Raw genomic sequence first — 27,196 nt, forward strand, 5'->3', positions numbered from 1 at the left:
TCCTACTTACCGTGCTTTCACACCTGTGCCACACAAACCTTCCAGTGTGCTGATAACTATACCACAGTTACCAGATGAATGAGGACAAATTATGTTCATTTTTCTAATGGCCTGCTTGGGCCAGTATTCCCACACCAGCAGGAAGCGCACTTGAAGATAAGGGAGCCCAAGACCCATCTCCTCAGGGCCTGTTTACCTACGAGGCCAGTCATCATCCCAGTAAGTTGACATTTGTGGATTGGGGTTTCAGGTAGTTCTGCCTTTTTAAGTTAATCAGAATCCAAAAGGAATTTGGTGGCCTAATTTTATTTCTGTGTTTTCCTGAATATATGCATGTTTGTGTGCATGCTCGGTACCCACAGAGGTCAAAAGAGAGTATTAGATCCCTTAGAAGTGGAGCTACAGATGGTTGTGAACCACTATGTGGGTGCTGGGAAACAAACCTAGGTCCTCTGCAAGAGCAACAAGTGCCCTTAACTGCTGAGCCATCTCCAGCCCCAGCATTTAAAGAAAACAAGTGGGAGGACATATGGAAATACAGTCTCGCTAAGGCTTGTCACTCCAGAAGTACCTGTGTGACCACTTACCCGTCAATGTCACACTCCCTGAACTCCTCTAAGATGTTTGTTTCCACCTTGATATGTGCTTCCTTGGAAGAGAAAGTTTAGCTAAAAGCAATTAGGGTAACCTCTGATTCAAGGCAAGCTCCTTGCCCATTCATACTGAACAGTACTTGGTCTAAAGTTAGAGCTCTTTATTCATCTAGTAGTGGAAGGCACAGCGAAGTGGGAGGGCTGCAATCTCCATGATTACGTCCCTTGCATTCTGTCAGGCAGCTCTCTGTAGCTAAGAAACACCGGCTAACCTGGCGGGAACACAAGCAGGTGGTCTGGCTGTAGTATGGGAAGTTGCTGTGAGTGTGGTCTTCAGTCAGTTCTGGAAGTGTCTGGTGAGAGCATCCAGCAGTTCCTGCTTCTTCGGTCCACTCTTCAGCCCATAGGCCTTGCAAACCTCCTTCAATGAAGGCACAGTGAGCTTGCCCAGTGTGCCCTTGGCAACATGAGCCTTCAGCTCTTCTTCTGATAACTCCACCTTGGGCTTTTTACTTGCAGAATCTTCATCATCTAGAGAAAGGAAGGAACAACCTAAAAATTCTTCCAGTGGTATCCCAGCTACATGACACAGGACCCTCCTATGATGTGGGCTGCAGTTGACCATGTACCATCTGCTTACCTAAAACAGCTAATCATTCTGTGTGAGCCGATCACTTTTTCTTTCTGTACAAAAATTTACAGGAGCTGGAAATACAGCATAGCAACGGAGTGCTTGCCTAGCATGCTTAAGGCCCTTGTTTAAATGTCAGCAAATCCAAGGTGTAAGGAAATAACCATTTAAGTTCTGAGGCACCAGACAATAAAAACAGGCAGGGCAAGTGACAAATTCATTGGTAAACCACAGACAATGTCTGACAAGCTTTGACAGCAACTTCTAGGTCATGACAGGAGTCGGTTCTGAAGCAAAATGGAGCAGTCAGGATGGCCAGCAATCTGATCTCGTCACTCCTGTCCTCATGGATATACTAGGCAACAAGGCTTAAATATGGCTTTACTTAGCCAAAGACATTCCAAAACGGTGACAGTGTACCTGGTGCTTCTCTACAAACGTGAGCCTGACAGTAAAGGAAACTTGGGGGTCCATCAGTAATAAAAAGGGCTGTCCTGTAAGAAAAATGCTCAGTGCCAGGAACAGATAATGGGGGGAGGGGGAACCCAGTGAGACTACACTCCCAACCAGAGAACTACACATCAAACAGGACATACATTCTCTTGGCCATTTTTTTTTTTACAGAAGTTTAGATAATTGGGCCAGAAAGATGGTTCAGCAGTCAAGAGCACTGGCTGCTCCTTCAGAGGGCCTGAGTTAAATTCCCAGCACCACATAGCAACTCACAACTGTCTATAACTAGTTCCATGGGATCTAATGCTTTCTTCTGGTGTGCAGATAAAACACCCATATAAAACACATAAATAAATCTTTAAAAACTTAGATAATGGGTGGGAAGTACAAGATTGTTAAGAGCATAGAAGGCAGTGTGGTGATCCATGCCACCCAGGAGGATAAGTCAGGGCTTCCTGGACTTGAGGGGTCAGCCTGAACTACAAAGACTCTGTCTCAAAACAAAACAACTAAAGAGCATACTAAACACACTCATTTCTTCACGATGGGGTATAAATGTCACTTTTTTTGAAGGCTATATATCCCAGGTCTTGTCAGGTTTCTGAGTGCTAGGACTATGGGCCTGTGCCACCACACCCAATGCAATTCTTATCAGATTCATGTGTGTGCACCTGTGTGTACAGGAGCATGTCTCTGCAGAGGCCAGAGGATGTTTGGTGTCATCTACAGCTCCCCACCTTATTCCCTTGATGTAGGATCTCTCATTGAACTCATCCCTGTCTGCCCCCATACTGGGTTTAGAGGCTAGTGTGGCCAAGCTTGGATTTTGACATGGAGGCTAAGGATCTGAACTCAAGTCCTTACACTTGCCTAGCAAGCACTCTGACCCACTAAGCTATTGCTCCAAACCCCAGACTTTTAATGTCTATCATTTAATGTCTGCTGCTAACATTTGCCCTATTGATCTGCTCAAACAAATACATAAGATTGTTTATGTTCAATAAGAGGTCTCAGTAAATAAGCAAGCAGGGACATCTAGCCACCGATCCACTCTAAGTATTCTACAGCCTAACGAAAAACATTCCTATTGTGTGTATGATGTATCTGTGGACGTAAGAGGACAACTTTATGGAATCAGTTCTCTACCCCACCTTTATTGGGGTCCCAGGAGGCTTGCACAGGGCAAGTAGCCATGGGCTGAGCCATCTCATCAGCCTAAGTTTTTAAAAATGAGGTAGAGGGGCTGGAGATGGCTTAAGGGTTAACAACACTATGTACATTGCAAAGGACTAGGGTTTGGTTCCCAGAGCCTACCTACATGGTGGCTCATGACAACCTGTAACTCCAGTTCCAAGAGATCTGATACTCTGTTCTGACCTCTGCAGGCACCAGACATGTAGATGGTACACATATATACATGCAGGAAAAACTCATAAAGTCATAAAATAAACCTAAAAAGGAAGTTTTAATATGGTAAAGGGCTGGGGAATGGCTCATCAGACCCAAATATTTGCCAAGTAAAACAGTGATCTCTGGAATCTACGTAAATAAAGGTGGAAGAAGACAACTGATTTTTCACAAAGTTGTCCTCTGAGCTCCACACATATGCCATGGCATACATGTGCCTATACTCTGCCCCATAATACATGCACACACAGGGAAACAATGTAAGCATTCCATTTGTGCTGAAATATGCATATCTGTATAGACATTTTTAGGCAAGTATTTTAACACTAAGCCCTACCACTCTATGTATATAAATTTCTGGAAAGGCTGGGATGTAGCTCAGTAATACAGTGAGGTCCTGACTTTGGCCCCCAGTACACTCGTCACCCCCCAAGAAATGAAGAGAAAAGTAGTAAAATAAGCTATCTCTGTGCTAAGACCATAAAGACCATGAGGATACTTTTTAAAGGCACATGCTGTACATCTAGACCCAGCCCCTCACCTTGTTTTCTCTTGGTAACTTTTCCCTCAGGATTATAGCCCGGGGGGTAGACAAGCTCTTTAAACTCATCAGCCAGAGAACCCAGTCTTTTCTTGATGGCTTCAACCTTGGGCACTAGAAAATCAAAACAACACAGTGGTCAGGTGAGTCACATACATCTTAGTGACTTGTCCAGTTCCAGTTCTGTGGGGAATACAGAGAGCACTGAGTCAGGTGGGGTAAGGGCTGGATACAAGGCAGCTGACCATGAAAACATGGAACAGAATCCTTCTGGCATCCTCCATGCATAGCGTCCTCAATTGTGAGGGACCATTCTAAGACCTCCTTAGATTCCCACATCTTGGAAAATGTCAGTTCCTTATTTAAATGGCATAGTACCTGCATATATCTACACACACCTCTTGCGTACTTCAAGTGACCTGAGGATATGAAGTAGTCCTTCCTCACACGTTGCTGAACTTAAAGATTGTCTTCTACCAGACCCGGCTACACAGTCCCCACAATCATGCCTGATTTTAATAACAGCCATTTTGTCTGGTGTAAGAAGCCGTGGATAACTAGGACACTAAGCAAGTCACACTAATTGTTCTGGTCCTTTTAACTGTTAGGAGGACCTTCATTAAGTCCAATCTGTGTCCAGTGACTATTCATTTCCTGTCACAGTCTGTCCTCATAAACACCACCAAGAAGGGGTCGAATAGCAAGGCCCAAGACGGCCGACCTAATGGAAAAGCAGCAATCACAGTAGTTCCCGGAGAGGGCAGGACTCTGTTTTCTAATGTACTGACTGCTCGGCACCTGTAACTTTCTCTGTAAAGTAAGGACAGCAGTAGCCCCTGCTTCAGAACTATGAATATTAACTGAGTCCGCATGCAGGACAACAGTGCCTGCCACACTGTAGGCCTCAGGAAATGTTATCAACATTAAATTTCACCAACATGGTCATGGGATGGCCTAGTTAATTCCGAGTCAGGTCTCAGGAACCTGGCACTCTGTCCTCCTGTCACTGCAGAGGTAGCCAAATCTGTTCCAGGCAGTCTAAGGTGACCTAGAAAAGCTCTCAAGCAGAGACAGTCTGGATGAGGAGGGTTGGAGACGGTAGAAAAATGCTTCAGATCACTGGTCAGGGTCAGCAAAGCAAAAGCTATCTTCCTTTGTGGTTTCCCACAGCAAGCACATTCCAGCACCACTTGGAGTTGAGACAGGCCCAGGCCTCGGCTAAGGATATAGCTCATCAAATGAAGTGGAAGGGCGATCCCGTAGTGTGTAAGTCCCAAGGGTTCAATCCTCAGCACCGACAAACAACAACAAAAGGCCTTTCAGCTCAGTCCATTTCTTACATGTCAGATCTACCACTTGCTCGGACTCCATCATATCCAAAGCTAGGGCCTCCAGGTTCCGGAAGTGCTGCTGCAGCACTGGGTTCTCAAAACTGCCACTCCTGTCAAAACAACATCAAAACAGAAGAGCTTTCAGGGAGAAACTACATAGCCAGCTGAGACAGCACAGGTCAAAGGTCAGCAGAGAAAAAGACCATGAGGAAATGGAGATGTCAGAAATCAACTTCTCTCCCTCAGTTTCCAGTTTATTGCTGTCCCATTAACTGCAAGGCGAGACTGGCCACTTGTTGTCACTAGAAGCTTCAGGCAGAGACGAGACTAGAGAAAAGAATGACTAAAGAGAAACGAAGGACCTCGGGACGAAAAGGGAGAAAATCCAAAGTGTTTTATGTGCACAGAGCAGCACAGCAGTGAAGCATTTGAACCCAGAGCCTGGTCTCTGGTCTCGACGCTTTTCTAGTTGGATGAGACGAAAAAGAGGACCTAGTGTCCTATAGCCTGTTTCATCTGCAAACTAGGTACAAAACCAACCTTGCAGGGTTCTTTCAGACGTGTGTGTGTGTGTGTGTGTGTGTGTGTGTGTGTGTGTGTGTGTGTGTCTGCAGATGGCAGAGATGCCTGCGGAGGTCAAAGGTGTCAGATCCCTTGGTGCTGAAGTTACAGGTCGTAGTGAGCCACCTGACATGGATGCTGGGAATCAAATTCCAGTCTTCTGCAAGAGCAGTAGATGCTCCTAACTACTGAGCCATCTCGGGCCCCCTTTCAGGTTTCTTATGAAGAATAAAGGACAGGGCTGAGGTGTAGCAGCATGTTGCTTCACATGCCGGGACCCCAGATTCAATTCAGCACCAAATGTTAACAAAAATAATTAACGTAATATTGACATTGTACATAGAACAGTGTCTAACACATGGCACATTTTAGTTCTTGGTGTGTGTGTGTAAAACACATGCACCTGAGATCAAACCCAGAACCTTGTACATGCTAGGAAAGTGCACCCCCAGCCCTACATGGTAGATTCTTAGTTTTCCCATTTTCTTTTTTTTTTTTTTTTTAAAGATTTATTTATTATGTATACAGAAGAGGGATGCCAGATCTCATTACAGATGGTTGTGAGCCACCATGTGGTTGCTGGGAATTGAACTCAGGACCTCTGGAAGAGCAATCAGTGCTCTTAACCTCTGAGCTATTTCTCCAGCCCCCCCATTTTCTAGGAAAGGACCATAGCAGGAAGTTATAGCTGAAGGAGAAAAGCATTTTTTTGTTTTGCTTTTTTTGAGACAAGGTTTTATATATACCAAGCTGACCTCAAACTTACTCTGTAGCATAGTAATGACCTTAAACTCCTCATATCCCTACCTCCACTTCCCCAAGTGCTGGGATTATGGATGTGCACCACACTATCATTTGCCCAGAAGTAGAAGTAACATAGATAAAAAAGATAGAATATAAAAAACTCTGACTCAATGGCAAAAAAAAGAAAGAAAGAAAGAAAGAAAGAAAGAAAGAAAGAAAGAAAGAAAGAAAAGAAAAAGGCTTGTAAACTGATTTTAAAATAGAATACAGGCGAAACATGTTGATGTATGTCACCAATTCCACACCCAGGCCACTCTGGGCTAGATAGCAAGACAATGTCTCAAAAACTTAACAAAAGAAAAACCAAACAACTTAGACCTTGATAAGCCTGTCTCCTAAGAAGACATACAATGGCCAAGAAGTGTGTAAGAGATGTTCAACTGTCGTTAGCATGAGGGAAATATAAATGAAGCTACAATGAGGTATCACCTCACATCTCTAAGACAGCGGCTGAGAATGCGGCTCAGCTGAGCGAGTATCTGACTACTAAACATGAAGCCCTGGGTTCAATTCCCAACACCAAACAAACCAGGCATGGTGGCACTTGCTTGTAATCCCAGTGCTAGGGAGGGGAAGGCAAGGTCAGAAGTTCAAGTTCTTCCTAAGCTACATAGCAAGTTCGAGGCCAGCATCCAGGAGACAGTCAGTAAAGACAGACCAGGGCATATTTGACATATTGAGTCAGTCTCCTACCTCCTCAGAAAGATCTCATGGATCCCAAAGGAAGCCCTGAACTCACAGATGACCGCTAACTCCTAATCCTCCTGCCTCCACCTTCAGAGTGCTGGGAACTACAGGTATGCACCACAGTGAGTAATAAGATACTGTCTTTAAAAACAACAACAAGACAAGGAAGCGTGGCCAGGATGGGGAGAAACTAGAACCTTTGTACACTTTGGGTGAGAATGTAAAATAGGCAGGCACTATGGGAAAGTGTAAGGAGGGTCCTCAAAAAGTACAGCCAGGCCAGTGAGGTGGCTCAGTGGGTAGGAGCTGGCTTACTTGGCTTGCTGCACTGGAGGACAACCAACTCCCAAAAGTTGTCCTGCTCGCATCTATACACATTACACACACACACATATACACAAATAAGTAAGATTGCAAAAATGTAAAATACAGGGCTGGTAGGATAACTCAATACCCAAAGGTGCTCGTCACCAAACCCAAGGCTTGAGTCTAATCCTCAGAATTCCACATGATGGAAGGAGAGAACCAACTCCTATGAATAGTCCTCTGACCTCTACCCATGAACTGGAGCACACGCAAAATAAATAATAAAGGTAGATTTTTTTTCTTATTAAAAACAGAACCATCCAAAAATTGAAATCAAGATGTCAAAAATATACCAACATCCCCAATCTCATTACAGCCCTCCTCACAACAGCCAAGACATAGAAAGAAACCTTACACATGTGTTGTGAGATATCTGTACTCTGTGTGAAGGTGTATGCTGTGATGGTGTAATAAAGAGCTGAATAGCCAAGAGCTAGGAAGTACAGGCAAGACTTCTGGGCAGAGAAAGGAAGTAGGAGGAAGAATCTAGGTGTACGAGAAAGATGCAAGGAGACATGGAGGAACCAGGATGGGAAGTATGTGACAAAACATAGATTAATAGAAATGGGTTAATTTGGGGCTGGAGAGATGGCTCAGAGGTTAAGAACACTGACTGTTCTTCCAGAGATCCTGAGTTCAATTCCCAGCATCCACATGGTGGCTCAAAACCATCTGTAATGAGATCTGGTGCCCTCTTCTGGCCTGCAGGGACACATGCAAGCAGAACACTGTATACATAATAAGTAAATAAATCTTTAAAAAAAAAAAAAAAAAGAAAGAAATGGGTTAATTTAAGTTATAAGAGATAAGAGCTAGCTAAAAACAAGCCTAAGCTAAGGCCAATCTTTCATAATTAATAAGTCTCTGTGTCATTATTTATAAGCTGGCAGCACAAAGAAAAGTCCGACTACACACATACATTAACAAATGACTGGATAAAGAATATAGTATATGTTATATATTTATATTCAGTATATTAGAATTTATTAGTCAGTCTTTTAAAAAAAAAAAAGGAAGAAGGGGCCAGAGAAATGGCTCAGTGGTATAGATCTGCTGTTCTTCCAGGACCTAGGTGTGATTCCCAGCACCCACGTGGCTGCTCACAACCATCTGTAACTCATTTAGAGAGTCCTATGCCCCCTTCTGACCTCATGCATTGCACACACGATGTGCAAATACACACTCAGGTAACACACACAAATCAAACAGAAACCAATCTTTTTACAAACGTTTAAAGAAGGAAGGAAATCCAGACGCATGCAGCAACAGTGCTGAGCCCGGGGACATGTGCTGAGGAAAAGAACTCAGCTGCCAGAGGACAAACACCATGTGACTCCACTGATGTGCACATCTGCAACAGTCAATCTCAGGACTGAGAGTGGCGGGGGCCGATCAGGTCGCACATGCAGCTGTGCAGGAGGACAGACCGCAGCAGAGCAGCATCCAGCAGTTCCTCTACAGGGCACTGACAGCCTGCTGAGGAGGCAACGTCTTACAGAAGACACAAACCGAGGAAAGATGGCCCGGGATGATGTCTGTGGTCACAGGGAGTCGGCTTAAAGGATGTCCTCTTTTCAGTTCATAAAAAGTGACTTGAGAGCTGGGTGGTGGCACAAGCCTTTAATCCCAACACTCAGGAGGCAGGTGGATCTATCTCTGTGAGTTCCAGGATAGCCTAGTCTACAGAGTGAGTTCCAGGACAGCCTGGACTACAGAGTGAGTTCCAGGACAGCCTGGTCTACAGAGTGAGTTCCAGGACAGCCTGGTCTACAGAGTGAGTTCCAGGACAGCCTGGACTACAGAGTGAGTTCCAGCACAGCCAGAGCTGTCTCTAATACAGGGAAACAAACCCTGTCTCAAACCACCACCCTCCAAAAAAAAGTTACATGAGGGCTGGAGAGACTGCTCAGCGATGAAGAGCACTTGCTGCCCTGTAGAGGACCTGGGTTCAGTTCCCAGCACCCATACGGCACTTCAAACTGGCTTTAACTCCAGTCCTTAGGGAATGCAACTCCCTCTTCTGACCTCCTTGAGCACTAGCCATGGGTGTGGTGCACACATTCACATGCAGGCTAAACATACATATAAAATAAAAATAAACAAATCTTGCCGGGCAGTGGTGGCGCACGCCTTTAATCCCAGCACTCGGGAGGCAGAGCCAGGCGGATCTCTGTGAGTTTGAGGCCAGCCTGGGCTACCAAGTGAGTTCCAGGAAAAGGTGCAAAGCTACACAGAGAAACCCTGTCTCAAAAAACCAAAAAAAAGCCAGGCGGTGGTGGCGCACGCCTTTAATCCCAGCACTCGGGAGGCAGAGCCAGGCGGATCTCTGTGAGTTCGAGGCCAGCCTGGTCTCCAAAGCGAGTTCCAGGAAAGGCGCAAAGCTACACAGAGAAACCCTGTCTCGAAAAACCAAAAAAAAAAAAAAAAAAAAAATCTTAAAGGTGTGAGGGGCGGGCACGGTGATGCATACCTGTAATCCCAGTATTTAAAACAGAGGCAGAAGGATTACTGCAAATTCAAGGCTAGCCTGGGCAACATAGCGATTTCTAGGCCAGCCAGAGTCACAGAATAAGGTCCCATCTGAAACAAACCAAGTAAGCACACGCCATTCTTTTCTGAAGTTGTTAAACACCTAGCCTTTCTTTTTTGAGGCAGAATCTCACTTACATAGCCCAGGCTGGCATTAAATATGTTATCCTCCAGCCTCAACTCCAAAGTACTGGGATTACAGGTATATGCCGCCACACATGGCTTCTCCTCTGACTTTTCAGCTCTCCCAGCAGTCTGAGACTCTTCAAGATAAGCAGAGCTTCCATTCTCTATGTACCTTTTTCTTGTTTGTTTTGTTTTTCAAGTCAGGGTTTCTCTGTGTGGCCCTGGCTGTCCTATAACTCACTCTGTAGACCAGGCTAGCCTCGAACTCACAGAGATCCACCTACCTCTGCCTCCTGAGTGCTGGGATTAAAGGTGTGTACCACCATGGCCAGGCCCATGTACTTTTTAAGTTCTTGGTGACAAGTATGATCTCCTGTTTTTAACTAACTAAAGAAAAGAGAACCATGCCCTCGTAGTCTATGTCTAACTTGTATTTCTAATACAGCCCAACTCAGGAGACAGCTCCAGAAGGAAGCCCGAGGACGAGACAGTGCTCACCTGCACTCACCTGTACGTGAAGCGGAGCTTTTGGACAATAGCCTTCATCTTGTCTATCTGCTCAGCGTTGGCCATCACTTTCTCAGTAAAGGGCACCTTCCGCTTGTCGTCAGCATAGGGGAGGAAGACAAGCTGGAAGCCTGAGGAAGGGAGACAGGGCTTCTGAGGTTTGACTGTTTGTCTCTGGGCCCCAAGTTCAACTCTGTGTCCTGTGATGCTGCGGCTGGGGGTTACAAATCCAGTTTCTCCTTTACCAAGAGACACCTGTGAAAGTCAGTCTAACAGACACTCTCTGGGGATACACGGGAAACCTGACAGAGGAGGGATGCCCCAAGAGGCAGCATCAGCCAGGCCACAGCAGTTGGTCCCAGAGTCTAGTTATTATTATTGTTGTTGTTGTTGTTGTTGTTAATAATAATAATAATCCAGAGCCAGCTGGTCCTAGCTTCACTGGGCTCTCCTCTGAGCTCCAGCCTTTTCCCATTTTTACTGTAGCTTCTAGCACAGATTAAAGAGATAGTTATCCTGTGGATACTGGTACAGTTCCTTGATGGTTCTAGAAGGAAAAAACCCAGCCACTGTCATCAATGCTGCTGCCAGGTGAGGGCCCTTGTGGCAAGGCTGAAGGTGTTAAGCAAACAAGAGCAAGCGAGGCAGTTCCTCCCCTCTGCTCTCTAGCTCCCCGTGTGTCGGCCTTTGACAAGGACTTTGAGCGTGGACAGCCAGCTTGGGCAGCACACAGCACGAAAGGGTGAACTACAGCTGAGAGGTTACGTGCTTCTAACCAAGCATGCCAATGACCCTGGTTTAGATAGCCCCGAAATAACATGTCGGTATCTGTTCTTATTAGCATGACTGGAGGACTAGCTTCAGAGACATCTTGGGCTAAGCATAATAAGCACATGTAATTATCTCAAATATAAAACAAGCTTCAGGCGACAGTAGGAAGTTTAAATTCTGCCCCCAAGTTGGCTAACTGACAAGTGGCAGATATGGGTCCAAAACAAAAGAAAGTGAGTGCTCAGATGTACAGCATAAGACAAAGTCACAGCCGGGTATGGTGGTGCACACCTGTAATACCAACGCTCAGGAGGCAGGGGCAGCAGGAACACAAGTTCAAGGTCAGCCTGGGCTACACAGTGAGACCTTGTATAGAGGGGCTAAGGAAACAAAAGCAAGCCTAACTTCCAATTGTCCATGTCTCCACTATACCACACTGCCCTGGCAATTACAGGACATAAACCAAGTATTAAGAGTGACAAGAAACTTCCAGTAAAGAAAAGTATCAACAGAGAAGCTCTGAAACTTGCATCAGAAATGTCCAAAAGTCACAATGGAGGCAACTCTGAAGCCTGACAACCCTGTGACTGTGCACACTGTTCGCATCGATGGTGGCCTTGCCTGTCAGGGCGTCACATCCACCAACAAAACCTTAAAATCACACATTTCCCAGGCCTGATTCTTGGGGACTCTGGTGTTTCAGACCCCCTAAGAGATTCCAAAGCACATGAAAGATTCAAGAGTCTGGCTCTTTCTGCCACATACCTGCTGGAGTCACCTGAATATTCTGATCATCCAGTTCCTCTTCCTGTGGCACCAGAGCCACAAAATAAGGGGGGGTGTTCTTCCGGGGTGTGTATCTACACACTGCTATGACCTCCTTCTCCAGACACTTGGCGAGCAGAGCACTAAACAGGGTCGAGCTCCCTAGAAAACAAACATCACAGGACCTGCATCCTAAAACACTCTTCTTCCCCCTCATCCCCAGCATAATCATAGTCTTTTTTGCTTTGCTCTGATTTTGTGAGACAGGGTTTCTCTGTGTAGCTCTGGCTGTCCTAGAACTCACTCTGTAGACCAGGCTGGCCTTGAACTCAAGAGATCTGCCTGCCTCTGCTTCCCTGAACTCAAGAGATCTGCCTGCCTCTGCTTCCCGAGTGCTGGGGGGAAAGGCGTTAAAGGAGTGTGCCAACACACCCAGCCATACAGTTTTGTTCATTTTCTTTAAAGGGCCATGATACCTCAGTAAGTAAAAAGTGAAGGCCCAGAGCCGAGGGAAAGTAGGGCGGAAGGGGCAGAGAAAGGAAGAGAAAGAAAAGCAACCAAGTTTGGGGGGCTGAAATACTCCCTTTGGGAGTATGAATCATTGTTACCTCATTGCACTGATATTAGGATAATGGCATGAGCTTCCAGTACTAATGGAAGCCACTCGGGTGTGGGGAGAGTTCCTTATGAAGAACACAGGTACAGACAAGAGCAAAGGTCACATCACCTTGAACTGCCCACAGTTAGAGCAGAGGAACGTCCTGGGTTTAGTTTGGGCTCTATTATTTGGTCCATCTTACAATTCCATAGGATGAAAGCTTTAAAAAAAAAATTTTTTTAAAAAGCTGGGGGTGGGGGGTGGAGGGGTGGCGTATTTAATCCCAGCATTCTTTAATCCCAGCACTTGGGAGCAGAGGCAGGTGGATCTCTGTGAGTTTGAGGCCAGCCTGGTCTACAAAAGTGAATACCAGGACAGCCAGGGCTGTTACACAAAGAAACACTATCTCAAAAAACCCACCATCGATGGCTTAGCAATGGCTGGCTAGAGAGATGACTGCTCTTCCAGAGGACCCGGGTTCAATTCCCAGCACCCACATGGTAGCTCACAAATGTATGTAACTCCATTCCCAGGGGGCCTGACACCCATGGCAAAACACTAATGACCATTAAAACAAAAACCCAACTCAAATTCCACAGCCCAGCCCCCTCCCACCCCTGGATTTTTTACAATGCATGTCAGTATAGTGAGGTTCCTGAAGAAATTTAACTTTGCTCAGTCTACATGCAAACATTACCTTTTCTCCTTTTTCTGAACATGAGACACTTTTAAAATACCCCATTCCCATCTCTTGTATGGTGTCCAAGCAGCATCCATTTAGGAAACATGGCTCAATAAACCCAGTAACACATGTGGGTTCTCCCTTGGTCTACCGTTTACCAGGGACTCCTCTGGGTCTACACAAAGGAAGTCTGTGTGCTCACCGTTTACCAGGGACTCCTCTAGGTCTACACACAGGAAGTCTGTGTGCTCACTGTTTACCAGGAACTCCTCTGGGTCTACACACAGGAAGTCTGTGTGCTCACCGTTTACCAGGGACTCCTCTGGGTACACGAACAGGGAGGGTCGCAGGTAGTGGTGCTTCTTCAGCATTACTAAGGGCTTAAAGCCCATGAGGATCAAACCCGGCTCATCAAACCGCTTCAGCTCCTCTGTTTCCTCTTTCTCTAGCACAATTTGACGACTCCCGTAGGTCTAGAAGAGAAAGGATGGGAATAAGAAGGGCCACAAAAGAGCTATGCAGAGATGCATTTGCGGCCACCAAACCTCAGCAAGTTAAAATCAGCTCTGTGGGGTCTGGGGTGGCTAGTGGGGAAGAGCACATGTTTACATCTCTGGCACCCATGTAATACCACATGTGCCTGGAACCACACTATTGGGCTGTGGGAGGAGACACGATCTCAAGGCTTGCAGCCAACCAACCTGGCTAGGAAAACAGTAAGCTTTGGTTCAGTGAAAGACCCTGTCTTAAGAGAATAGGGAGAATAGAACAGAGTAATCAATGTCTTTCTCTGGCCTCTACAGAAGAGTGCACGGTGCACAGATGTGTATACACACACAGACCAGCTTTCTTCAAAGAGCAGGAGACAGGTCACCAGAGACATCCTCCTCATACAAGCAGACATGAGCATTTACTTAAGGACATCCATGTAATGTATATGCCATCTAACTTGTCTTCTGTACAATCCGAGAAGATATGTATGAAAAGCTGTTTAACAGGAGCTGCAGGGATGGGTCAACGGTCAAGTACCTGCCTAGCAATCAGCAGGCCCGACTTGAATCTGAACTAAAACAAGCTAAACAAAGAAAAAAAAAAACTGTTTAACAGACAACTGCACCGAGGGCCAAAAGTCGGGTGATGTGCTCCAGATTATACAACTGCAATGGTCTTCTCCCCACTCCCCAAAACACAGGGTTTCTCTGTGAGGCCTTGGCTGTCCTACTCGCTCTGTAGACCGGGCTGGCCCAAGCTCACAGATCTGACCGCCTCTATTAAAGGCATGCGCCACCACCGCCCAGCTTACAGTGGTCTTTAAATCTAGATCTTTCTGGTGCCAAAGGCCATGCTCCTCAGGAATTTTTTTTTTTTCTCTTATTTAATGTTTACTGAGCTCCCAGCCCTATCCATGACACACAACAGATAAACAAACCAAGGACTGTGGAAATGGCTCAGTGGGAGAGCAACTGTCTCACAGAACTTTATGGGATGGAGATCCCACATCAGGTTCTAGACTGAGGTCTGGTTGCAGGGAGGAGGCACCAAGAAACACTTACACCTGCTGTCAGTGGTGGAGCACACCTTTAACCCCAGTACTTGGAAGGCAGAGGCAGGTGGATCTCTGAATTTAAGGCCAGCCTGGTCTACAAAGTGAATTCCAGGGCAGTCAGGGCTACACAAAGAAACCCTGTCTCAAAAAAACAAACAAACAAACAAAAGAAAAAAAGAAAATACTTACTTCCAAATTTTAACTTTGATCCTGGAATATGATTAATACCAGAATGTGGTGGTAGAGTCAAATTTGGGTTTACAGCAAAAAAAAATAACAGCCCTTCTGATTTATCTAGAAAACTGAATTAATAAACTGAGTGGTCAGAGGGCTGCTACCCAATAGCTAGTTACTTATAAATAAAAAGAGAATGTTTCATATCTTCTATCCTTCCAACAGCAGGGAGAGACCCTCTAGTGTGAAATTTATACTCAAAAAATAAATGTGTGTGTGGGTGTGTGTATGCTCATGTGTATAATGGGTTGAATAAAAATAATTAGTCAAACAGTTAGGACCTGAACATATACAAAAATCTGATCCTCTCCCATATTTTATATAATTAAAAAAGATGTGTTCAGACAGTCATGGTGGCACACGCCTTTAATTGCAGCAGTGGGGAGGCATTGGCAAGTGGATCCCCGAGTTCAAGGCCAGCCTGGTCTATACAGTGAAAACCTGTCTCAAAATAACAAAAGGACGTGTTCAATTTTCAGTATCACACCCTTCTAAAGAATAAACATCAGAGAAAGGACAAGAGAGAAGGTGCTGCATTTGGTCTTTCATGCTCAGAAAAGCACATGTGCATGATTCAAAGCAAGAAAAAAAATCTTCCTAGTTCAGGAAAAATAAATTCCCACCCTTCAACAATCCGTTGCACCTGCCTGGGATTAACTACAAAGCACTTCCTGTGGTTGTACTTGAACAGTTACAGCGGTGTGTGCTGAGCAATGAAGGCCAAAGTTTGCACCAACACCTGGCCTATTCACCTTTCTGCTCTCAGACTCACATGCCATGGCTGCAAGGTCAGCGGCTTCCTGTCATAACAGCTTATCTAGAAAGATGCAGGTGACCAGTGACTTAGCTGGTTAGGCTGCTCAAAGTGTTCCCTTCCTGCTCTTTTTCCTTTTTCAGACAGGGTCTCTTCATAGCCCTGGCTGTCCAGGAACTCACTCTGCAGACCAAGCTGGCATCAGACTCACAGAGATCCCACTGCCTCTGCCTCTGGGATGCTGGGATTAAAGTCATGTGCCACCACGCCTTGCTTCTGTTACTTTTTAAGATTTATTTATCTGCACTAAGATTTATTTATTTATGCACAATGCACATGCCTGGTGCATGAAGAGGTCAGAAGAAAGGGTCTAAACTCCTGGAACTGAAATTGTGGATGGTTGTAAGCCACCATGTGGATGCTGGGAACAGAACCTGGGTACTCTGAAAGAACAGCCAAGTCCTCTTAACTGCTGAGCCATCCCCAGCCCCCACCTCCTGTCAATCCTGGAGCAGACAACTCAGTGATTAGCCACCTACCTGAGATCGCTTGGTATCACTAGGCAGGAGCAGACTGCCGGTGTTAACATTAAAAGTCCTAGTCTTGGATTTCACTGGCTCATTTGTTTCTCGATAGAGCCTCACTGGAAAAGGCTTGTTAGCTTTCTGGACCAAGTTATAGATGCCCACCATAAATGCTACATCTTTACCAAGCTTAAACCTTAACCTGAGGGAGGGAAAAAGAAAAAAAAGCAAGCATGAATGGGAACGTTGTACTTTCCTATGTAAAGTGTTTCACAGCAGCCAAGTTTCAATTTGTTTTATTCTTTCCAATCATCTCAGCATGTAGACTGTAAACGAAATACAGCACTGGGTACAGTGACAAGTGTCCAATCCCAGCAGTTGAGGGATTAAGACAGTAAGATCGCCATGAGTTCAAGGCCAGCATGGGAAACATACCAAGTACCAGGCTAGGCAGGTCTACATACAAGACTCTGTCCACAACAATATAAAAACAAACAAACAAATAAATAAGTAAGTGGGGGTCAGGGGCACAGAATGCAGCTAAGCATGGAGTAGACACCTACAACCCCAACTTAAAATACAGAGCAAGACTCTGTCTTTAAAAAAATAAATAAATAAAAATGATAATCTAACAATCTTGTTACTATTGATCTTATGCTATAAGAAAGCAAAATAAAGCGAGGTGTGTTGGCCCATGCCTTTAATCCTGACACTCAGGAGGCAGAGGCAGGTGGATCTCTGAGTTTGAGACCAGCCTGGTCTACAGAGCAAGTTCCAAAACAGCCAGGGCTACACAAAGAAACACTGTCCAGAAAAAATAGATGATAGATAGATAGATAGACAGACAGACAGACAGACAAATAGAGATAGACAGATAAATAAATAAATAGGACTCAGGTCATCAAGCTTGGCAGCAGGCACCTTTATCTGGTAAGCTATCTTATTGGCTTAATAATATATTTTTAACAATGATAACTACATCTGGGGGCTGAAGAGATGGCTCAGTGGTTAAGAGCACTTGTTGCTCTTCCAGAGGACCTGAGTTTGACTCTTAGCATCCACATTGGGTGGCTCATTAACCATCTGTAATTCCAGCTCCAAGGGATCCTGTGCCTCTTGCCTACATGGACACCCACACATACATATAACTCAAGAAGAAAGAAAGAAAAAAAGAAAGAAAGAAAAGAAAGAGAGGAAGGAAGGAAGGTAGGAAGGGAGGAGGGAAGGGGAAGGGGAAGGAAGAACGAACATCTGTTAAGCTTCTTTGTGTGTGTTAGATGTCTTTTACTTACTCCTTACAATAAATAACCTAACGAGGCAGATGTTCCTGCCATCTGCCACCTAAAGGGATCAGACAAGGTACTAAGGAGTGCTGCAGAGTACTTAGACATCAAGGAAGCGGAAGGCTGCGTTACTGTGGAAACACACAGTACCATCTCCGGCCAAGAAGAGACAGCCCATACTACCCGAGGTAAAGCAGGTAGAGGAACGGTGTGGCAGAAACATCGGTGGGGAAGTCCAATCTACGCGCTGTTTGCGATTTGTTTGGCAAGGGTGGGCAGCTCACACAGGCCGGTGCCCACCTGGACAGCACTCGCTTTTTGGTTTCCTTGGCTCGAACCTTCCTTAGCAGGTCTTCCAGCTTGCTTGATTCCTCAAAGTAAACCCCGACATCCTCATCCTCAGCTGTGCTGAGGATGTCTCTGTAGAACAAGGATATGTCAAAGCCCCCTTGTCTCTTCAGATGCATCAACTCAAGGAAGATCCCTGATGTAAAGGAAGAGCAAAACCAGGACAACAAAATACAGCAAATGAGACTTATCGTCTGTGTTCAGACAGATCTCAGTATGTAGTCCTCGCTGGCCTGGGACTCGAGACAAGGCTCCTGCCTCTGTGCACCCCACACCCCTCCACTGTACAGTGCTAGGATGATGGGTTGTACCTGGTAAGAACTTTTTTTAAAGAAGAGCTCTACTCGAAAAACCAAAAAAAAATAAATAAATAAAAAATAAAAATAAAAAAGAGCTCTACATACTTTTTTTTTTTTTTTTTTTTTTTTTTTTGGTTTTTTCGAGATAGGGTTTCTCTGTGTAGTTTTGGTGCCTGTCCTGGATCTCGGTCTGTAGACCAGGCTGGACTCGAACTCACAGAGATCCACCTCGCTCTGCCTCCTGAATGCTGAGATTAAAGGCGTGCGCCACTACTGCCCGGCATCTACATACTCTTAACCAATGAGCCATCTACCATGTCCTACAAAGAGATGTTGTTAAGTCACCATGACGGCTCATTGGATAAAGGGACTTGCCACCAAGCCTGACGACCTGAGTCAATACCCAGGACCTACACACTGAAAGGAGAAGACTGACTCCTACAAGCTATTCTTTGACCTCCACAGATTGCAAAGTAACATCCATGTGCCCACACACAGATACATAAAATGAGTACACGGAATTTTTTTCTTTTTCTTTTTTTAAAACAGGGTTTCTTGCCGGGTTGTGGTGGTGCATGCCTTTAATCTCAGCACTCAGGAGGCAGAGCCAGGCGGATCTCTGTGAGTTCAAGGCCAGCCTGGTCTACAGAGCGAGATCCAGGACAGGCACCAAAACGACATGGAGAAACCCTGTCTGGAAACAAAACAAAACAAAACAAAACAAAACAAAACAAAAAAAACAAGGTTTCTCTGTGTAGCCCTGGCTATCCTGGAACTCGCTCTGTAGACCAGGCTGGCCTTTAACTTATAGAGATCTGCCTGCCTATGCCTCCTAATTGCTGGGATTAAAGGTGTGTGCTACCACTACCTGGCATAAATGTAATTTTTAAGAATTTCATTTATTTATTTATTTATTTGTTTGTTTGTTTATTTTCATTGGGGGCAGTTGAGACAGGGTCTCAGTATATAGCTCTGACTGGCCTCGAACTCACTTTATAGTCGAGGCTGACCTGGAATTCAGAAATCCATCTGCCTCTGTCTTCCCAGTGCTGGGATAAAGGCATGCACCACCATACCCAGCTAAGTGTGGTTATTTTTGGGGGGGGGCGGGGGCCGCTACATTTTTGTTTAAGACATGTCAGGCCAGATGTGATATATATGGATAATCCTAATTCTTGGGAGACAGAGGCAGGAGAAATGTAACAAAGTTAGAAGTCACTAGGTCCACATAGCAAGGTCCAAGCCAGCCAGAGATACACAGTGACACCCTATCTCCAGAAAGAGAAATATTCAAAAGATCATGTCTGCACCAGACATGCAAATAATCTCAGTACTTGGGAGGCCGAAGCAGGAGGACTGCTGTGAGTTTGAGGCTACATTATGCCACGTACTGAGTTTTGGGCCACAGTGAATTACAATGCACCCTTTTTTTCAGCATTCAGGAGGCAGAGACAGGCAGATCTCTGTAAGTGTGAGGCCAGCCAGGGTTATACAGAGAAACCTTGTCTCAAAAAGACAAATATGTATGCATTTTTATATATATGGTATATGTATAAAATATATATGCAGCCAAGGGCGGTGGTGGAGCATGTCTGCAATCCCAGTACTCAGGAGGTATGTCAGGATTTGGACCAGAAATTTAAGGTTATCCTCAGCTCGGCAGCAACTTCCAGACCAGCCTGGTTGAGAGGAGAATCTGTATCTATCAAACAAGCAGGCAGACAGTGCTCAGTGTCCTGCAGTACAGCCTGGTCAGAAACTCCTAGATTAGGCAGCCCTCTTGCCTCCGGCTCCCCAGCATCTGAAGCTGTGGATATGACACTGTGCCCAACTCAGTTAAATTCAAGTGGGGTTTGTTTGCTGGATTGTTGTGTTTGAGCGAGGACCTCACTCTGTAGCCCAGGCTGGACTCATATTCCTCATCTCAGTCTTCAAAGCGCTGGGATTTGGGGCATGCATCACCAGGTACAGCCAAACATCCTTTTTTTTTTTTTTTAAAGAAGTATTTATATGTTATCTGTGTTTTGTTTTCATGTCTGTCTCTGTGTCTGTCTCTGTAATTCATGCATGCAGTGCCCACAGAGGCCAGAAAGCTGGTCGGATCCCCTGGCACTGGAGACAGTTGTTAGCCACCATGTGGGTGCTAACAATGGAGGCCAGGTCCTCTGGAAGGCCAGCCAGTGCTCTTAACTACTGAGCCATCTCTCCAGCCTAAGCCACACATCCTTCAAATGCCTCCCTAGGCCAGGCACGACGGTGTACACCAGCAGTACTACCACCTGGGAAGCAAGGCAAGAATGCCTGCCTGAGGCCTGTCTGACTACACAGCAAGTCCCAGACCAGCATGGGTTATATAACAAAAATATCTCGAAAAATGGTCGAACCCAAAACAAAATCTAGATTGACTATTCACATTATCAGGACCTAAAGAGAGTGGCTATGCCAATCAGCTACCATGACTTCAAACAACACTCAAAGAACCCCCATTCCTAGTGGCACTGAGGTCAAGAGAAGCATGCTCTGCTAGAGACCTTTAGACAGCTGGGAAGGCCACTTAGGCCACACTAGTGTCTGCCCCGGGTTCCACTTTACCCTTTCATTTGTCCCTGGATGGCAAAAGCAAATGCTTGATCTCAGCTATAAAGAAAATAGGTTAGGAGCCATTTAAAAGAATAAGAAGGACTTGTGAGATGCCTCAGCAGTTAAGAGCACCGGCTGCTCTTCCAGGGGACCTGGGTTCGATTCCCAGCACCCACATGGCAGTTCACAGTTGTCTAACTCCAGTTCCAGGGGATACAATGCCCTCTTCAGGCCTCCATAGGCACCAGGCATGAAAGTGGTACACAAACATCTATGCAGGCAAAACATCCATACAAATAAAATTCTTAATTAATTAAATTTTTTGTTTGTTTGTTTTGTTTTGTTTTTGTTTTTTCGAGACAGGGTTTCTCTGTGTAGCTTTGTGCCTTTCCTGGAACTCACTTTGGAGACCAGGCTGGCCTCGAACTCACAGAGATCCGCCTAGCTCTGCCTCCCAAGTGCTAGGATTAAAGGCGTGCGCCACCACCGCCCGGCCAATTAATTAAATTTTTAAAAAATTAAAATATACATTCCTGTACGGCTGGACAGATAGATTCACAGACATGCATGCATTCAAAAAACCCATATGCATAAAATAAATAAAATTAAAGAACAAAAAAAAAAAAGCAAATAAGGAAACGAGGCTGAAGAGATGGTTTAGCAAATAAGAGCACTGGCTGCCCGGGCGGTGGTGGCATTCAGCTTTAATCCCAGCACTCGGGAGGCAGAGGCAGGTGAATCTCTGTGAGTTCGAGGCCAGCCTGCTCTACTTCTAGGACAGGCACCAAAGCTACACAGAGAAACCTTGTCTCGAAAAACCAAACAAACAAACAGAGCACTGGCTGCTCTTGCAGAGGACCTGGGTTCAGTTTCCAGCACCCATGTGGCCGTGCACAACCATCTGTAACTCCAGCACTAGGGGATGTGACGTCTCTTCCACCTCCATGGGCTCTTGAATGCACACGGTGCATATCAATGCATACAGGCACACACATACACTAAAACAAGTCAATAGTCTTATAAAGTAATAATAAAATAAAAGGATAAGGAAGATACCCACCAGTGTCACGGAGATCACTAGCTTTGGTCCTGGCCCGGCTGGCTTTGGCACTGTCATTGCCATGCGGATCATCTTCATTGGTGAAGAGCATGATCCTCTTGTGACTCATCTTGAACTGGACGTCACTGAAGAGGTTGGCGCAGACCCAAAGCACTTCACTCAAGGAGTAATCAGAGCCGTGGCCGATCGTGTCTTGGAAATGTTTTTCCCCCTGCTGTCCCTTAAACCGGTCAAGCTCTAGCACCCGTTTAGCACCTGGAAAGAGGCAGAGTCAAAGGGGACAGAGAAACAAGACCGTCAGCACCACCTTCCCCGGCAGCCTCACTCAACCGCCACCGTGTGACTGGAGTGGAGGTCCAGCAGGGACTTTCTGTGCAAGAAGGCAAGTCCCCGGGGAGCCAGGATCCAAGCTGCTTCCTCCTCCAGAGCCCAGCTTTGCTTCAGCTTAGTGATGGTCTCACAGAAAGGAAACCGTGCTCTTTGACGGTTACTGACCTGGACTATCCAAATCTTGTAAGACATAAATATTCTTGAAGTTCACTGAGTTTTTGTCCTTCTCAGTACCGTAGAACACCACTCCCAAGAGATCTCGGTCGCTGCTTATGATCTTATTGGTGTACACACTCTGGATACACTGAAAAAATAAAAATTCTGTGAGTGTTGACTGAACACCAAGCTTCTATATACATTAAGAGTAGAACTACTGCTGGGTGGTGGTGGCGTACACCTTTTTTTTTTTGGAGCTGAGGATCGAACCCAGGGCCTTTTGTGCTTGCTAGGCAAGCGCTCTACCACTGAGCTAAATCCCCAACCCCAAGCGGCACACACCTTTAATCCCAGCACTCAGGTGGCAGAGGCAAGTGAATCTCTGCGAGTTCAAGGCCAGCCTGGTCTACAGAGCTAGTTCCAGGACAACCTAGGGTATACAGAGAAACCCTGTCTCAAAAAAGGAAAAAAAAAAACATTTTTTTATTTTATTTGATTTTTTATTTATTTATTTATTTATTGGAGACAGGGTCTCCCTACATAGCCCTAGCTGTCCTGGAACTCACTACATAGACCAGCCTGCTTCCTGAGGGATTACAGGTGTGACCACCATTCCCGGCCTCTTTCAGCATTCCTAACAGCAGCTTATGTTAGTTATCTCTGAAGAAATGTCTACTCAAGTCCTTTGTCCTCAAGCCCCTTTTATAGACAGGATCTCATGAAGCCCAGGTTGGTCTCAAACTTGAATATGTAGCTAAGGATGACCTTGAACTTCTAATTCTCTTGCTTCTACCTCCCAAATGCTAGAAATACTGGTGTACATCACCAACCCAACATCTTCCACATGTTAGGGAAGCAATCTACCAACTATATCCCTATATATATATATATATATATATATATATATCCCTAGTCCTCTTTGCCCATTTTAAAACTGCATTATAATTATTTACTACAAGTAATTTTCAACTCTCAGGTTTTACTTGCAAAAAGGTGTGTGTGTGTGTGTGTGTGTGTGTGTGTGTGTGTGTGTGTGTGTGTGGTGGTGGTACTGGGGATTGAACCACTAAGCCAGCCCCAAAAGGACCTTATCCACACTGTTAACAGCATCACTTGACTTTACAATCCAACTCCAAGGAAAATCCACTTCTTTTTTTTTTTTTTTTGGAGAACCCACCTCTATCTTCCCAAAGCTAACACAGAAGGTGGGAGCAATGTATTCCTCGAGTACCCAGAATAAAACGGAGGGCGTCCTCCAACATGGCTACCCTTATCAGATGCAAGTGCAGGTAACCATCTGAGGGGCTATCCACCATCAACATGCAATCTTAAAAACGGTATTTGTGGGGGTTGCAGAGACGGCCCAGTGGTTAAAAGTACTGGCTGCTCTTCCAGAGGACTCAGGTGCATCACAGCCATCTGCAACTCCAGGTCTGGGGACCTGAAGCCCTTTTTGGCATCCTCTGGTACCAAGTATTCCAGCAGTACACAGACCTACCTGCAGACAAAACAGCACACACACAAATAAATAAATACAGTTTTCATTAAGTCAACTTTAAAACTAAACACATGTGGCATTTGCTGGATATGGTTGTACATATTTATAATACCAGTAACATGGGAGATAGAAAAAGGAATTTAAGGTCATCCTTGGGTACAAAGTAAATTTTGAGGCCAGCCTAGGCTACATGAGACACTCAACTTAAAAAAAGTGTTAATAGGGCTGGCTGAGAGATGGCTCAGTGGTTTAGAGCACACATTGTTCTTGCTGAGGACCCAAGTTCAATTCCCAGCACCCACATCAGGCAGCTCACAACTGCCTGTATCTCCAGCTCCAGGTGATCTGATACCCCTCTGACCTACACACACACACACACACACACACACACACACACACACACACAAAGCTCTGGGTGATCTGATACCCCTCTGACCTACACACACACACACACACACACACACACACACACACACACACACAATGAAAATTTAAAAATATCCAGGCAGTGGTGGCATAGGTCTTTAATCTCAACTGCAGGCTTAAGGCAGTCAGTCAGGAGACAAAGGCTATTCTGTTCCTAGGGGCCTGAACTGACTACCACATAGCACCTTACCCACCCACATTCTGCTCCACAGACTTCTTCCTATTTTTGTTTGTTTGTTTGTTTTATTTTTTTGAGATAGAGCCTCACCATATAGCCCTTGGCTGTCCTGAAACTAGCTATATAGACCAGTCTGGTCTCAAACTCAGAGATCTGCCTCCCGAGTGCTGGGATACAAGGCCTGCACCACCATGCCCCACTCAGTTTTATGAGTTCAAGAACGAGGCAGTCTTACCTGGATGCTCATATCAAAAGGTGTGACTTCATCTTCAGCCTGAGATTCAAACAGCCCTGGAGGCATCAACCAGAAAAATCAAACTATCTCTTCCTGAATACTTATATTCTCCTATGGGGAAATAAATGGAAGAAAATGTCTGCCTTTTGCGTCATACTTACGTTTTTATCACTCACACAAAACAAAGAGCCCGTAGAGCACAAGTGCAACCTGACAATTATTGGACAGTGAACACACTTAACCCCACCACTCCTGTCAGGACCCCAAGTCCTGCCAGGCACCCTCCGTCTTCCCGACATTCTTCCCATGTCTCCCCAAAGGAAACTACTATCTTGACTTTTTTGGGTACTCATTTTCTTATTTTTCTTTGTAGCATGCGTGAGGGCCTAGGTCCAATCTCCAACATCAAAATACATGCCCTACACACATACAATTCATCTAAGTAGTCGGGAGGTGGTGGCGCACGCCTTTAATCCCAGCACTCAGGAGGCAGAAGCAGGTGGATCTCTGAGTTCGAGGCCAGCCTGGTCTACAGATCGAGTTCCAGGACAGCCAGGGCTATACAGAGAAACCCTGTCTTGAAAAAGCAAATAAATAAATAATAAACAAAACAGGCCAGAGTGACCTCAGGGGTTAAACTAGTATTTAAGAAACACTTGCTGCTCTCTTACAGATGACCCAAGTTCACTTCGAAGAGCCCACAGAGATGCCCACAACCACCTACAACTTCAGTTCCAGGAGATCCAACTCCCTCTTCTGGCTCCTTTTTGCACCAGACTTGCACATGGTGCACACACATACATAAAAAAATAAAAATAAATAGTTTCTAAAACAACCAAAAACATGTAAATAAAGTGACAAAAATTACCATGGACAGATCATTGATTGGAGATTAAGAAGAAAAATCTTTTGATGACTAGTAAAAATTTACAGTTATGGGCTGGAGAGATGGCTCAGCGGTTAAGAGCACTGGCTGTTCTTCCAGAGGTCCTGAGTTCAATTCCCAGCAACCACATGGTGACTCACAACCATCTGTAATGAGATCTGGTGACCTCTTCTGGCCTGAAGGGACACATGCAGGCAGAACACTGTATGCGTAATAAATACATAAATCTTTAAAAAAAAAAAAAATTTACAGTTAGGAAAACTGGAATTGGACCTGAATATCTCTGCAAAACCCAAAGCGGGGGCATGAACATTTTAGATTATCTGGGGAGAAAAGGAAGAGATACCAGATAACAAAGTGCTCCCCAGCAAAAAAAAGCAGACCACACTACATGATGAAGCCACTTACCACCCTGGTCAGGGCTCTCCTCCTCCTCTTCCTCTTCCTCACCCTCAGTTTTGTAGTAGGATTCCCACCCTGACATGTTGGTTTTGCTCACTAGGTGAGAGAAATTATGAACAACAAACAAATTTAAACAGAAAAAAAAAATACCGAGGAAAGCAGCTCTGTGATAGATAGAGCGCCTGACTACCACGGGCCAGGTCTTGTGCTACAAAAAAAAATAAATAAATAGATGAAAGAAAACTGACTTCTAGTTTCTTTTTAGATGCTCGGGTCACTAATGAGGAAATGTGAATGACGGGTCCTGCTACCTCCAGAGCTCTTGGTGCCTGGAGGGAGCAGAGGAAATGAGCATGGGGATCATTCCAGCAGCAACCTCCCCTTGGATATCCCTTAAGAAAGCTGCAGGACCACGGCGGCTGCGGTGGGGGGCGGGGTATAACGGAGCGGCCCAGCCCTGAAGGTCTCATCTCGGGCGCCTACTCAACTGTGAGGGTACTTGGTTCTCTGGCTAAAACACTCGCCTCTATTTCACCCCCATCTCTCCCTCAACCCTCAGCCGGGGACTCCTAGTGAAGCCTCAACCACTAGCCCTACGCCGCACCTCGGGGCGAAAGGAGCAGGACTCACAGTTTGTCTCTTCGGATCGGCGCTGCTCTGCTGCGAAGCAAGGGGCCGCGCGACACTGAGCGGACGTGCAAGGCCACAGCAGGCCACACCCAACACTTACAGTACAGCCGACCTACCTTTGCAGCCGGTGAGCGAGCGGCGGGGACAGAAGGCGGGGCAACGCGTCCACGCGGGCTCCGGCTTTCTCTCCCAATCAACGACAGACACGTCATCACGCACAACACGCCCTTCTGCCCGTCAAGCGGGCACGCCCATCCCCGTCCCTAGCTTCCACCCAAGTTCCTAAACTGGATCGCACGCGGGCCGGGAAAGCCCCGCCCTTCCTTCGAAGCCCCGCCCCCGAGGCCCGTCAGCACCGAACGCACATGCGCGAAAGTGCGTCCCCGCCCCCGTCCCCGCCCCATGTTCCGTGCGGAGTCTCTGGGATCTCTGTCACCTCACAGTAGTCGTTGCTGGTCGCGGGCGCGGGGGCGCG

The 27,196-nt window shown here is 45.7% G+C and overlaps 1 protein-coding gene across 1 annotated transcript; it reads right to left on the reverse strand.

Annotated features, from left to right (window-relative positions):
* Positions 1–739: 739 nt before the first annotated feature.
* Positions 740–27,063, reverse strand: Xrcc6 (X-ray repair cross complementing 6). The gene is given in 13 exon segments (XM_059247827.1): positions 740–1,124; positions 3,626–3,739; positions 4,966–5,066; positions 10,538–10,667; positions 12,073–12,234; positions 13,657–13,825; positions 16,426–16,612; positions 17,994–18,177; positions 21,981–22,235; positions 22,476–22,614; positions 24,804–24,855; positions 24,857–24,914; positions 26,098–27,063. Coding segments are annotated over 13 exon segments (1,821 nt in total). The 5' UTR covers positions 26,174–27,063; the 3' UTR covers positions 740–930.
* Between the last annotated feature and the right edge of the window lie 133 nt (positions 27,064–27,196).

The sequence above is a fragment of the Peromyscus eremicus genome, chromosome 20 (genome assembly GCF_949786415.1).
Source record: "Peromyscus eremicus chromosome 20, PerEre_H2_v1, whole genome shotgun sequence".
Lineage (NCBI taxonomy): Eukaryota > Metazoa > Chordata > Mammalia > Rodentia > Cricetidae > Peromyscus > Peromyscus eremicus.